General features: G+C 31.5%; 2 protein-coding genes and 1 non-coding gene across 3 annotated transcripts; 2 read left to right on the plus strand and 1 right to left on the minus strand.

Annotated features, from left to right (window-relative positions):
• The first annotated feature begins 3,786 nt into the window (after positions 1 to 3,786).
• Positions 3,787 to 3,859, plus strand: TRNAA-AGC (transfer RNA alanine (anticodon AGC)). Its single transcript has one exon. It is a non-coding gene; the product is annotated as a tRNA-Ala (tRNA).
• Positions 3,860 to 3,964: 105 nt separating this feature from the next.
• LOC109812759 (putative pentatricopeptide repeat-containing protein At3g11460, mitochondrial) lies at positions 3,965 to 6,067 on the plus strand. The gene has a single exon (XM_020376800.3). The coding sequence runs from the start codon at positions 3,965 to 3,967 to the stop codon at positions 6,065 to 6,067; it is 2,103 nt and encodes a 700-aa protein (XP_020232389.1).
• A 1,491-nt stretch (positions 6,068 to 7,558) lies between these two features.
• On the minus strand, positions 7,559 to 10,706 carry BAM5 (beta-amylase 5). Its single transcript, XM_020376801.2, has 7 exons — positions 10,544 to 10,706; positions 10,004 to 10,402; positions 9,027 to 9,191; positions 8,658 to 8,921; positions 8,370 to 8,579; positions 8,017 to 8,256; positions 7,559 to 7,914 (listed from the first exon to the last, which is right to left on the minus strand). Exons 1-7 carry the CDS (start codon positions 10,604 to 10,606, stop codon positions 7,762 to 7,764), a joined length of 1,494 nt encoding a protein of 497 aa, XP_020232390.1. The 5' UTR covers positions 10,607 to 10,706; the 3' UTR covers positions 7,559 to 7,761.
• Between the last annotated feature and the right edge of the window lie 3,346 nt (positions 10,707 to 14,052).

Here is a 14,052-nt window from a genome sequence, read left to right on the forward strand (position 1 = left end):
TTTATTTATTGATGATTTATTTTTAAAATATTAAAATTTAATTTATCAATAAAAATTAAATTAGATACAAATTAATTTTTTTTTAAATTCTCTTACAAAATGTTCTAGAATACTTTAACATAAAATAGTGTGTTATATATAAGAGTTAATTGCACTTATATACAAGACATATTATAGAGAAAACAAAAAGAAAGTTAATTTATATTTATCATATAAGATGTTATTTTAAAATATTAAATCTATAACAATAATAGATAAAAGAGATATTATTTCTCTCAATTCATTTTAATTTTCATTTTTAATGGAACTATTTTATTTTTTAAATTAATTTTTCATTAAATAACTGTACATTAAATAATAATTTTTAATAAAACGTACCCGCCGGTATCGATAAAAAGTTAGCGAAGATTATTTTAAGAGTTGAAAATACGCGTACAACTAAATTGAATTACCAAAAGAGATGAAGTTTCGCTTAAAATAATTTGGTACACAAAACGTCAATAAAAAGTAAAAAACTAACTTGATACATAAAAAATTTACTTGCCATTACGATATATAAAAATATTTTTTAAGAGAAAGTAATCTATATCCCCGATAATGTAAAATAAAATAAAATAAAATTACACTATCTTTCAATCAAACTTCTTCTTGTATAATAAATTTAATGACTTTAATAAAATTTATCTAAAACTCGTCCATATCATATTTTGAAATTAGTTAGATTGTTTTTTTTTTGAAATTAGTTTTTCATTTATTATTAGGGGAGTGTAATAATTATGAATTGTTAAAGTAAAAAAAAAAGTATATCGTTAATCAACCATTAATTACATAATATAATTTTGTGATAATTATTGTAAAAATGTCAACAAATTTACTATATAAAATAATTTTGTGATTTAATAATTATGTAAATTTTACATTATTAATATATAACTTTTTTTTCTCTTATTACATGGTTCTTTTTAATTAGTAATTACAAAATATTTATCAGCTTTGTCTATAATTAATATTTGTTAGAAAATTTTGGTGATTATTTTTAGTGGAATCATCCTCCTAATCACATTTTTTTAATTTATAATACTCAAACATGAGACTTTAGTCAATGTGATCAAAATAAAAAGTGATACATAAAATTAGCTAAAAAATGTTTAGGATTGACACATGCTACAATTCCTTACTTTTGTACCCAAAAGTTGATAAGTAACATTCTTTATTAGATTAAAAAAAAATAACTATTTAGTAAAACATAATGCACCAATAGACACATTTTCACAAAAGAAAGCAAGACAAAGAAGTTAATGAGTATAACTCAAGGATTTAAAACGTTCATCTTCATATGATGCTTATATATAAAGAAGCATGAACAAACTTAGAGAAAAATAAACACGAATACTTCATTCTTTATTCTTTCTTTGAAAAGCTATTTTTTGTACCATATTATTTATCATATCTTGTATGTACAATAATTTTTTATTTATTATTATTCAACTTAAACTTTTGTGTTTTAACTTAAAGCTTTAAAAGACTTTTTTCTATTAAAAAAATACTTGGTGTTTAAGTTTGAAAATATTTTATTGTTCAAAAAATAATTGAGAAGTTTGTTTGAAGTGACAAATTAAAGAACATTTAAATTGAGTCAGTAGTGACTTGTATAAAGAATATTTACATATTTGTAAAATATAGTGAAACTTGACAAAAAAAAATTGAACATAATATTGATAGTTAAAACAAACTAATATAAAAACACATTATGTTATTTATTTTACTTCATCAACACCCTTTAGTTTACATATCTTACTTTATTGCACCCTTCAATTCATATGTCTACTTTACTATACCCTTCATCAATTCATGTGTTTGTCTTAACTCTAAATAACACATGATTTCAAATAAATTGTAAAATTGTACTTATACATTCAAAAATAAGGTGTCAAGTAAATTTGTGTTTTGTCATCCTAAATCTTATTCCCCAAGTATGTGTGGATATTACTTGGTTTATCCCCAACGGAAATGGATCCTCTGACTTTATGGAGGGAAAGTTATGGTAACTTAATGCATTTAAACTGTTAGATTTGTAATAATAGATCAAATTGTGACACGTGTACATTTAAGTCAAAATATATATTCTACACGTGTCACAATCTGATTCATTTTTATAAATTTAACGGTTTAAATGTATTAAGTTACCGTAACTTTCATGTTTTAAAGTTAGAGAATCTGAATCCATCCCCAATACTTTGAATGGTAAAAGAGCCAATAAATTCATATCCAAGTGTAATGTAGAGGAGATGCATACACATTGATATTGAAATAAATGTTAGAAAAATAGTTTAATACCAAAGCACTTAATTGATTTACAAAAATAAATGTACACTTACATCAATCATTACTATACTACTAATATGCAAAACAATTCAATTCATGCAAACCCTAAAAGAAATATCCCGTTAACATTTGTAATTAAAATAGGATAGTTGTGATCCAAATTTCAACTTTATCTATATAAGGTTCCTGTCGATGTTCATATCCACTACACTCAAATTAACAACATCAATACAAATATATAATTGCAATCTAAACAACAAATTGAGTGAAAAAGACTATAAAATAATATAAAGATTTGAAAAGTAATTAAAAAAAAATTGCATAAAAAGACATAGCAAGTTCATTGCGTGCATGTCATCAACCATGAAACATGCATGTTGCATAAACATCAAACTACAACATTCCCTAACCTCAATTAGCCATAAATCAACTATACAATATCAAACCATAGCCAAATCAATAAATAAAGGCTAAATCAAAACGCAAAGAAAAACCGAGGGAACAATGTGAATATACAGGGAGCAAAACGCAAATCCACCACAAATAGTGCAAATAGGGAGGTCGCCAAAGTTCCTCAAAGGTAATTGGATAGTTGTAGAGGAGAGTTGGGTACACTTGGGGTTGAAGACGATAACAATGAGAATGTGGCTTTTGTTGTGTCTAGATTCTATAAGTTTAAAAAAAAAAAAAAAAAAAAAACCTACTTTTTACATCCGTTATTGTTTTAATCTACATAAAAAAAATGATTTTCATCCATTAGCTAAGTAATTGATGTAGTAATATATATATATATATATATATATATATATATATATATATATATATATATATATATATATATTTTACATCGATTCTAATTTTATCAGATTCTATGTCAATTAAAATACAATTGATTTCAAAAAGATTTCATCTGTTTATAAAAATGTCACTACCTTTTTTCATAACAATTTTAATTAAACCAACATAAAAGTCTATCATAAATTCTGATTTTTGCGCTAGTGCAAGCTTTAAAGTTGTGTTAGTAGCTCAGAGACTAAACTATCATAAGTTTTTATTTAAAATTGTTATATTTTATTAGTTTTTAACTTCTACAAACACATGTTGAACCTTCTCTATATATCAAACATCTTATTGACTTAATCTAATAGAATTCTAATTGTATATTAAAAAAAATCCTCCATTTAAACTTATGATATGTGATTGTATCGAGGTAAATGTTATTTACTAAAAAGATAACAAAAATAAATAATTATCTTTTAAAAGTAAATCAAATACATACTTGATCGTCAATTTTTTTACGACAAATATTTTTTCAAATTATTTAATATTATACGTCAGATTTTTGTACATTTATATTTTCTTTTTCATGATCACTGATTTCTTAAGTTAAGAAAATTAGAAACAAGTTGAAAAATGAAATGTATTATGTATAATGTTATGTACTTAACTGGAAGCATGCACGGGGATGTAGCTCAGATGGTAGAGCGCTCGCTTAGCATGCGAGAGGTACGGGGATCGATGCCCCGCATCTCCATTTTTATTTTTATTTTTCCATTCCTTTTACGCTATTACAGTATTACCCCCTCCTGGCTACTCTCTCTTCCTCGTACTTGTTCATGATTCATGGAAGACAACTTCAATGTCACTTCTCAAGGCCACAACCCTTCTTCCCAAATCTTCTTCCACTACCACACTGCATTCTTTACAATGTGGAACCTTGCTCCAATCTCTCACCAACTCCAAATCCTTAACCCAAGCCCAACAACTCCATGCCCACGTCATCACCGCCGGCACTCTCCGCCGCAACACCTACCTCGCCACCAAGCTCTCCGCCTGCTACGCCGCTTGCGGCCACATGCCACACGCCCAACTCATCTTCGACGAAATTGTCCTAAAAAACTCGTTTTTATGGAACTCCATGATCAGGGGCTACGCCTGCAACAACTTTCCCTCGAGGTCCCTTGTTCTCTACCGTGAAATGCTGCGGTATGGACAAAAGCCCGATAATTTCACCTACCCTTTTGTCCTCAAGGCCTGTGGGGACCTTGTGCTTCGTGAAACTGGTAGAAAGGTTCACGCTTTGGTGGTGGTTTGTGGTTTGGTGGAGGATGTTTACGTGGGCAACTCGCTACTGTTGATGTACTTCAAGTTTGGTGACGTGGCAGCTGCGCGGGTGGCGTTTGATAAAATGCCTGTGAGGGATTTGACTTCTTGGAACACCATGGTATCGGGGTGTGTGAAGAATGGTGAGGCAAGGGGTGCTTTTGAGGTTTGGGGGCACATGAGGCGGGATGGTTTTGTGGTAGATGGGACTACTTTGCTTGCACTTCTATCTGCTTGTGGGGATGTTATGGATTTAAAGGTGGGGAAAGAAATTCATGGGTATGTTGTTAGGAATGGTGGGGATGGGAGAGTGCATAATGGGTTTTTGATGAATTCAATTATTGACATGTACTGCAATTCTGAGTCTATATCTTGTGCAAGGAAGTTGTTTGAGGGGTTGAGAGTGAAGGATGTTGTGTCGTGGAATTCTTTGATTTCTGGGTATGAGAAGTGCGGGGATGCTTTTGAAGTTCTTGAGCTTTTCGGTCGAATGGTTGCAGGAGGTGCGGTGCCTGATGAGGTGACTGTGATTTCTGTGCTTGGGGCTTGTAATCAAATCTCGGCATTGCGATTGGGAGCGTCTGTTCACTCATATGTTGCTAAGAGGGGCTATGGAGTGAATGTTGCTGTGGGAACTGCGCTTGTTGGCATGTATGCTAACTGTGGAAGTTTAATTTGTGCTTGTCGCATGTTTGATGAGATGCCTGAGAAAAATTTGGCTGCTTCGACGGTTATGGTTACTGGATTTGGAATTCATGGGAGGGGAAGAGAGGCCATATCTGTTTTTTATGAAATGCTAGGTAAAAATGTGACTCCTGATGAGGGCATTTTCACTGCAGTTTTGTCGGCTTGCAGTCATTCTGGATTAGTGGATGAGGGTAAAGAGATTTTCTATAAAATGACTAAAGATTGTAATGTGGAGCCCGGACCCACTCATTATTCATGTTTAGTGGATCTACTTGGCAGAGCAGGGTACATAGATGAAGCATATGCAGTTATAGAGAATATGAAGTTGAAACCTAATGAGGATGTATGGACTTCTCTTCTTTCTGCTTGCAGATTACATCGGAATGTCAAGTTAGCAGTGATCTCGGCACAAAAGCTTTTTGAAATGAATCCAAATAGAGTGAGTGGTTATGTTTGTCTTTCCAACATCTATGCTGCTGAGAGACTGTGGAAGGATGTTGAAAATGTGAGGGCATTGGTGAAAAAGAGGAGATTGAGGAAGCCACCTAGTTACAGTTTTGTTGAGCTAAATAACATGGTTCATCAATTTTTTGTTGGGGATACTTCCCACCAACAGTCGGATGATATTTATGCTAAATTGGAAGACTTGAATGAGCAGCTGAAGAAAGCTGGATACAAGCCTGACACTAGTTCAGTTCTGTACGATGTTGAGGAAGAAATAAAAGAGAAGATGCTTTGGGATCATAGCGAGAGGTTGGCGCTTGCTTTTGCTCTTATTAACACTGGTCCAGGGACCACAATCAGAATAACCAAGAATCTTCGTGTGTGTGGAGATTGCCACACAGTTATAAAAATGATTTCTAAGCTCACAAATCGGGAGATTATCATGCGAGATATTTGTAGATTTCACCATTTTAGGGATGGCTTATGCTCATGTGGTGGATATTGGTGAGCCGATGGAAGTTTGATAAAATAGTTGGTAAAATGATGAAAATACAAGATTTTTACTTGATGGAAATTTGATAGCAAGAAAAATAAGCTACCGTATAGAAAGTTGCTGATTTTTTATCTGACACGAATAGACATATCTTAGAATGTTTGGAATTGGTACAATGTGGCATCATCATTACCGTTGCAGATGGAACAGACTATATCCGTTATCTGAAGAGGCTTGCTATGCCTGAAGTGCCCCAATATTAGGAGATGCTTTCTCATTATATGACAAGTCCTAGTTCCCAGTACTTGTACACAAGAAGTCAATTCCCTCCTGGCTGTTGTACCAAGCCTGTCAAACTCACATTCAACAAGACACCATGCCTTAACATACTAACCCTTTTGTCTTGGGCTCAAATAGATGGATATATTAATTTACTATATCATTTTCTAGATGTGTTCCTCTGAAAATCCTAACAGACATGGCCAAGTAAGTTCTCTGATAGTTGTTGTTTTGTTTTTTCCACAGAAACTTAGTTTTCTTTTGGTGGCTTATTCTATTTTAACAGGAAATAAAATGAAACAATGTGACATTTTGTAAATGTTTTTGAAAGTCGAAAACGAAAATAGGAAGCATGTTCAGAGACTAAATGCTTCCCAAGTATAGTACCTGATTATGGTGACTACTGAGATGGAAAGAGGGAAGAATTGAAGGACTTCAGAATACAAGAGAAATGTTGGAAAGAACAGAGGGGAGAAATAGGAAGAAGTTAAAGAATGCAATGAAAGGAGAACTAAAATAAGATGATAATTAAACATTAAAATGAAATGTAGCTAAGAAATTCAATTACATATACAAGATAAGTGGAATCAAACTTACATAATGGATTGCAAATTTGCAATTGAACATGAGTCAGGAGTAGACCATGTTCCACTTCCATGACCTTGCAGCTCAAAATCATTCTGTCCCCATACCTTCACCAACCCAGAAATTTTTACCTGATAGTTTTCTGCAAATGAACGTGAAGCTTTTATTTATAGTCATGTAGTTTTAGTTCTCAAGCAAAAAACTTGAGTAATACAAGGAATTTAAGAAAACCCAAATTCCATAAAACTTAATTGTGTGTTGTGTTATCGCATAGGTGTGTCAAAGAAATCGCTAATAATGTCAAAAAAAAGTTTACTTGCATTTAGTTAGAATCTGTCTAAAGAAGTTGATTATTCATGTATACCAACATATTTATTCCTCTCATATGTTAGATATTTCATTATTTCTAAATCTATTTGTCATGGAAGGCTAAAATGTGATTGGATATTCCCCCGTAAACGAGATACTGTGATATAATTTACAGTCATTCGATTTGGGTCTATAACTTTTTAAAGGTGAAGAGTTTGTTTTCACTTCATATAATGCCATGATTTGGTTCAATTCGATAATATGCTATGTGAGCAAGTTTCACCATTTTAGAGATAGAGATTTTCATGTTGCGATAATCAGAATTGCTGCAAGTTCGATAAAATAGTTCATGTACTTCATAGATAGGAATAACCACATAAAAGGTACACACGAGTACTGTCTAGATGTTTAGACATTGCTACATTATGGCATTATTATTAGCATTCAAGATGTGGGTGGCTGGGAAATTTATTTATATAATGGTATATATTATTTCCAGCCGATTCTTTAATTAGTCTTGGCTCCATATTAGGGAATCAACCATCAACTTTCATGTCTGTCTCTGAAAGCCAGGGGAATGGTGGCATTGGTTTAGTCGCTTCAAGAAGAACCTCTATTGGAATCTTTGGTGCCGATGGCTTCAATGGTGTTATGGCATGATTGTACTTTTGAGGGTTGGCACAGTAATCCTGCAATTTGAGGGGAAAGGGTTAGGAGGCAACAAGGTAATCATGAAACTGAAGAAAGTTAAAGAATATTATCTTTTAAGGCCACGCATAATGGCTACTCACTTGATCTGCATGCATCTTTAGCACAAATTTTTTAAATATGTCAAAATTTGATTCATGCAGTAGATCATCTGATAGACGGAGGTACGTTACTCCGAACATCCTTAGTGTTGGAGGACCATTTTTGTTGACACCTTGTGGTCTTGCATTCAGTATGATTTGGTTGTAAGCTGTGGCATCATACCGTGGAAGTGCATTTTCTCCAGCAACTTGGATATTTTCTCTCCAACCTCCACTTAATACCTGTGCATATGTTCATGTTTGGCAATTTAACCTCTATAATACAGCATTTACACTTGGCATCATCTTTAATAAGCAGAGCAAATATTAAACTAAAGAAATTTGTAATGCATTACCTGCTGAACAAGCTCCTGTGGTCCACTTTTGGCATCTGAACTTTGTTCTGTGTCCCTCATCTCAAGACATGTAAAGTTCAAAACGGCATGATGACGGGTCAGCATTCTTGCAATGGGACAGTATCCGTCTCTGTCATAAAGGTTGTAATATCCAGCAGTAAGCTCAGCAGCATGATTTTCAACTTTGTACCACCAGTGAATTCCAGATACCTGTTATCATGGTTAGAGGTTAGTAATCATTCGGCAGAAAATGAAGGGGAATGTTGATTGTTTTGTTGTGAAGTTTACTTTGATTGCTAATTTGACTTTACAGCCCAGGAAAGCTTTGTTGGCTTCATCTAGAATTTGGTCACCATGATTCAACAAGTTGTTAGAGTACCAAGTCAAGAAGAACTTCCCTTTCTCGGTGACAAATGTACCATTTGTTTTGAAGAATCCAGTAGATTCTGGGACATCATTGTACGTGCCTGCGTCATCTGGCAGTTCCCATTCAGGATGGCCAGCCCTTGCTGCAGCTGTTTTGTAATCTTCCTTCAAATATTTGTCATAGCACTACAGATTGTAGAATTTCACTGTTATGATGATTTAGGTGTTCAAATAATCAAATCCCAGTTTTGATGAGAAACAATTTTGTTTGAAATCCGAGATCAGACTCACCTGAAATTCTCCAATACCAGGAAATTCCCATCCTTGACTTTGTGGATAAGAGGGGTATCTAAGCTCACCTGCTGGGCCAAGCCCAACTTCAATGTCTATAATCAGCCCGGATTCTAAAAATTCTGACATGTTTTCTCTGAAACTCTTCATGTAGTCACTGTATATCTGCATACATCAAGTTTAATCATGTTGTAATAACCAAGATATTTGTTCCTATAGCTTATCATACAATAAATGATCGTTCAATGACTTGAACTTTCCCACATAGAATAATCTGTTTCTATTGTTTCATTATATGATCCTTAATATGTTTCTCGTTTTATTTTTTGATATTGTACTTCTTAATTCTTATACATGTGATATATTGATGAGAAGAGGAGGATAAGGTAACAAGGTTGATTGAGTCAAGCATTTTTTGGGCTAGGATTATGCAAGTTAAACCTACAACTGACACTTTCAACCTGACAGGCTGTATCAGTTTCTCTCGGTTTTTAGTATGTTAATATTAATAACACTATACTTCTTAATTGTAATGGAATGTTATGTAGTCGAAAATTAGATTATCAAGTAGATCCAGGTCAGCACCTTTGTGACATGCATTTATGGAAAGCAAATCTACACATGATACATTCATTAGTAAATGATCATTTTGGTCCTGAAGTCGTGAGGGTTGATATATTAGTTTTTGAAACTAAAAAAAATGTTAAATAAGTCTCTATAATTTGTAATAAGTCAGTTATATTTAATCATTTATTGTCATTTTCATTCTTGAATATACAACAATGATATTATTTTAGTCACACATTATTTTAAATTTTAGATTAATTTGATGGTCAATTTACATTTTCAACAACTACATTTTTTTAGTTTCAAGAACTAATATGATAGCATTTTCAAAATTCAAGAACCAAAATGACGACCATTTACTCGGTGGCTATACAAAAGATACATAATTATAGTTTTAATATATAGTTCACCTCGATGGCTGTTCTTCCAAGGAAAATAGGCTTGTTGTCCACGCCAATAGTAAGATATTCCTTGTTCCTGGTGCCTGAGCGATTGGTGTAGAAGATATCAGGATCTGATTCTCCGATGTCAAGCACCCACTGGGGAATTGGGATGTTAACTACATCTCCAACGTTCCCACCACATTGATGAAATGACATAATAGCTTGCAGTTTCAAACCACATTCCTGAACCAGCTGAAACAAACTCCTATAGGCACTCCAATCATACTGTTTTGGCCCCTTAAGTTCTATGATCCCCCACCACACATCAACCATCACCCCATCAACACCTGCTGCTCGTAGCTGCAGAAGCTGTGCTTTAAGGCCATCTGGGTCTCCAAAAACATTGTCAGCAGTGATAACTCCGAGCTACAGTAGTTTGAAAGAAAAACAACAAAACATGATAACTAGCATTGTGAGTACATGGTGGTTATTTGTTTTTGGCTTATATATATTCATATATCACAAATCGATAGCTTAGAAACACACTGGTTTATGTGAATGACTTACTGGGAGCATGACATAAACTGGAACGTAATTTAGCAACATAATGTTTCTGTCAGAAGTGGCCATCTTGCTGCTTGCGTTTGTTTTTTTAAGCCTGAGTGAGTTGCAAAGTTTTTTTGAAAGATGCTACGTAGAAGTTGCTTGTTTGAAGTCACGGTGCAAGGAGGTTTTTTATAGAAGAAAGAAAGAATGAAAGATAGAATAATCGTACACCTGAAAAAAACGGAAAGAATAAACTCTAAACCCAGAAAAAGACGAAAGAATAAAGAGCATGTCAGCTGTTTTCTAATTAAAACCTATTTACAAAAATGCTATATGTTTGGAATAATAGCTGAAACCTATAAGCACCTTTTTTTTCATCTGAAACGTTATTTTCATGAAAATTTTATATAGCTGTATATGAACAAATAAAATATAAAAATATAGAATTTAGTGTCAGTTCTTTTATGTTTTAATAACATAATTCAATAACGTGTAAATAATAAATATATATATATATATATATTAATAATATAAAATATTTTTATATTTATCATTTAATTGTAAGATAAATTTGTCGACTAATACAAAAATTAATTTTAAAAATCATAATTATTACAAACTGTGATTTTTCTTTTATCTTTTAAAATTTGGAAACGTTTACAATAATTCACGAAGAATGTTTAATCAAACTGAGTTAGATCCTTGGTATTATAATTTACGATTAGCTGCTAACATATTTTTTTATATTAATATAGAAATTGAACCCTTTAATAATGTATTATGAAGACTGTTAGTGAGACTCTTTTTAATATTCTCTTTATTATTGACTGAAATTTAGTAAGAATTTCAAATTTTATGGGTGTCACATATTTCATTTAATGAGTCTAACTTAATTTATTGGTAGAATTTGTAAAAACAAAATTGTGATTTTTAATAACTTTAATCAATAGTAGATAACGTATTAGAAGAAAAAAATTATTCCTACGGGCGAAAAGTTTTATTTTAGTTCTCATATACATTATTTTTGTTTTATTTTTTTTTTTTGAATATTTTTTCTTTTAATACTTGTTGTCTTTTATTATAAAAACTAAAAAGTAAAGTTAGAAAAATATTAAAACTAAAAGGAAATAAACATAAAATACTTTTATTTATAAAACTAAGAAATAAAATTCATAAAATTACACGAATCTAAAGATATTAAAATTAAAAAAGATCGTTAGGAATAATGCATTTTAACATTTCTCATATACTATTATGGTGAGATCAATTTCAAAAAATTCTGGTTCACACCAATATCAAGCGGTTAGGCATGATAATCTAACCTATTCCAGTGGGTACTTGCCCGAATCTGTCTCGATTTGAACGGAAAAAATTTGTGTTTATCAGGTTCGGGTTTGAGTTTTCTTCCATCAGGGATGGAGATGTTAATACCTCCCTTCACTTAATAATATAATAAAAAATTATTTTATATATATATAAATCAAAATTAAAAATATTTATATGTAAAAATTTGTATTATTTTACTTTTTTTTTTTAAAAATTTGTTCATATTTATCTAAAAGAAAACAAAAAGGTAGGAGCGAGAGGGCGGGGAAACCCAAGTCCCACCGGGGACGGGGTGGTTTAAATCTGCGGGGACGGGGGCGGGGGTGGGGAACATAAAACCCACCCTCACCCCGCCCTGTTGTCATTAGGGATGACAAATATATCCGTACCTGTGAGGTAATACCCGAACCCGTCCCGACTTTAACGGGAAATACCCGGTTTGACCGGGTACAGGTACGGGTAAAACCTGATATATTAAATCGGGTATAGGTACGAGTATGTACTTACCCATCCACGTTCTCATTTTTAATTTAATACCCACTTTCAATTTAATTATATTAAAGAATTTTAATATTTTTTTATGTATAATTATTTATTATAATATGAGATAAAGAAATAACTTAATTATAATTATAATATAATTAAAAAATAATTTAAAAATATCATTTTTTTACAAAAAAAAAATAAAAAAAATAAAAAAATTAATGGGTACGGGTACGGGTAACCCGATACCCAAAGAGGATGGAGATGGGAATGGAAATCATATACCGAAGAGTACGGGTACGGAAACAGCCAAACAAGAATAAGTTTGACTCGCAGGATATCATAAAACCCATACCTGACCCGCCCCATTACCATACCTAGTTATCATGCCTACAAGCGGCCATTGCGCAATCATATGAGAATATGAGATCAAATTCAGAAAACCTGGAAAGAAAAAAAAAACAAATTGTTAGTTTGAATATTATAAATTCAATTTTCTTAAATAAAATTATGAGTTAGACTCCTATATATAGAAAATTGTGATTACGAAAATAGATCTTGTTAAAAGTGATTGAACAATTTTTAAATATAAATTAATTACTCAAAAAAATCAATAAATATTTCATATTAAAAAAATTCAGAAAATCTGAAAATGTGTTACCCGATCAGGTGGCCAATGTAAAATAATGCACCTTTCAATCACGGGTCAGTGACGGGGGAAAATGGTTTACTTGATTGGAGGATTATAAGATTATTGCTACTTCATTTATCTCTATACTATTACTTATTCTTTTTAATCAACGTTATTCCATTAATAGTTACCGACAAAATTATGTCAAGTCATAAAGTAGGTGAATGAATTTTAACACGTTTAAGAGCGTGTTCGTATACACGTTTTCAACGTAATTTTCCACGTTTAACGTGGAAGCTATTAGCTTCCACGTTAAACGTGGAAAATTACGTTGAAAACGTGTATACAAACACGCTATAAGTAAAAGACATTCTAATACACTCATCATATGTATTTACAAATGCATAGATTATTTCCTTTTAATCAATATCTCGACTTACTTGATTGAAGGATTACAAGATTATTGTTACTTCATATCTTTATACTATTACATATTGTTTTTAATCAACATTATTTCATTAATAGTTAATGACAAAATAATGTTAAGTAGTCATGAAGTAGGTGAATGAATTTTAACACGTTTAAATAAAAGACATTCTAATATACTCATCATATCCACTTACAAATGCATATATATCATAAGTATTTTTGATAAGTCGAAATATTGATTAAACGGAAATATATATATATTAAAATTAAAATTTTATCTATAAATTTTTAAATAATATTAAAATTAATTAAAATGAAATAACTAGATATACATACTATAACATACATATTAATATAAGCAACTAAAACAATTCTATAAATATATACAGTACATGTACAATCATCTAGTATAAAATTTTAAGTCTCATTCAAACACAACTATATACAACTATCATATAGAATAACTTAAAAGATTCAAAAATTATGTTATTCACTTAATAGTCTCCGCCGCTCGTCTTTATCTACACTTATTCTACTCTCATATAAAAAATAATCATTATAATTTATCCACATAAAAAATACATAAGCGTAAGTTAAATTTAAAAAATATGCAAATATAGTAAGAAATATCTATACTACTCTCTAACATGCAAACTAACAA

The sequence above is a fragment of the Cajanus cajan genome, chromosome 8 (genome assembly GCF_000230855.2).
Source record: "Cajanus cajan strain Asha chromosome 8, NIPB_CcT2T_4, whole genome shotgun sequence".
NCBI classification, from domain to species: Eukaryota; Viridiplantae; Streptophyta; class Magnoliopsida; order Fabales; family Fabaceae; genus Cajanus; species Cajanus cajan.

Coding starts and splice junctions, on each gene's coding strand:
- LOC109812759 (XM_020376800.3), top strand. CDS start 3,965: ATGTCACTTCTCAAGGCCACAACCCTTCTTCCCAAATCTTCTTCCACT.
- BAM5 (XM_020376801.2), bottom strand. CDS start 10,606: ATGGCCACTTCTGACAGAAACATTATGTTGCTAAATTACGTTCCAGTT. Junction 8,922..9,026: donor CTGGTATTGGAGAATTTCAG/GTGAGTCTGATC, acceptor TACAATCTGTAG/TGCTATGACAAATATTTGAA. Junction 8,257..8,369: donor CACAGGAGCTTGTTCAGCAG/GTAATGCATTAC, acceptor ACATATGCACAG/GTATTAAGTGGAGGTTGGAG.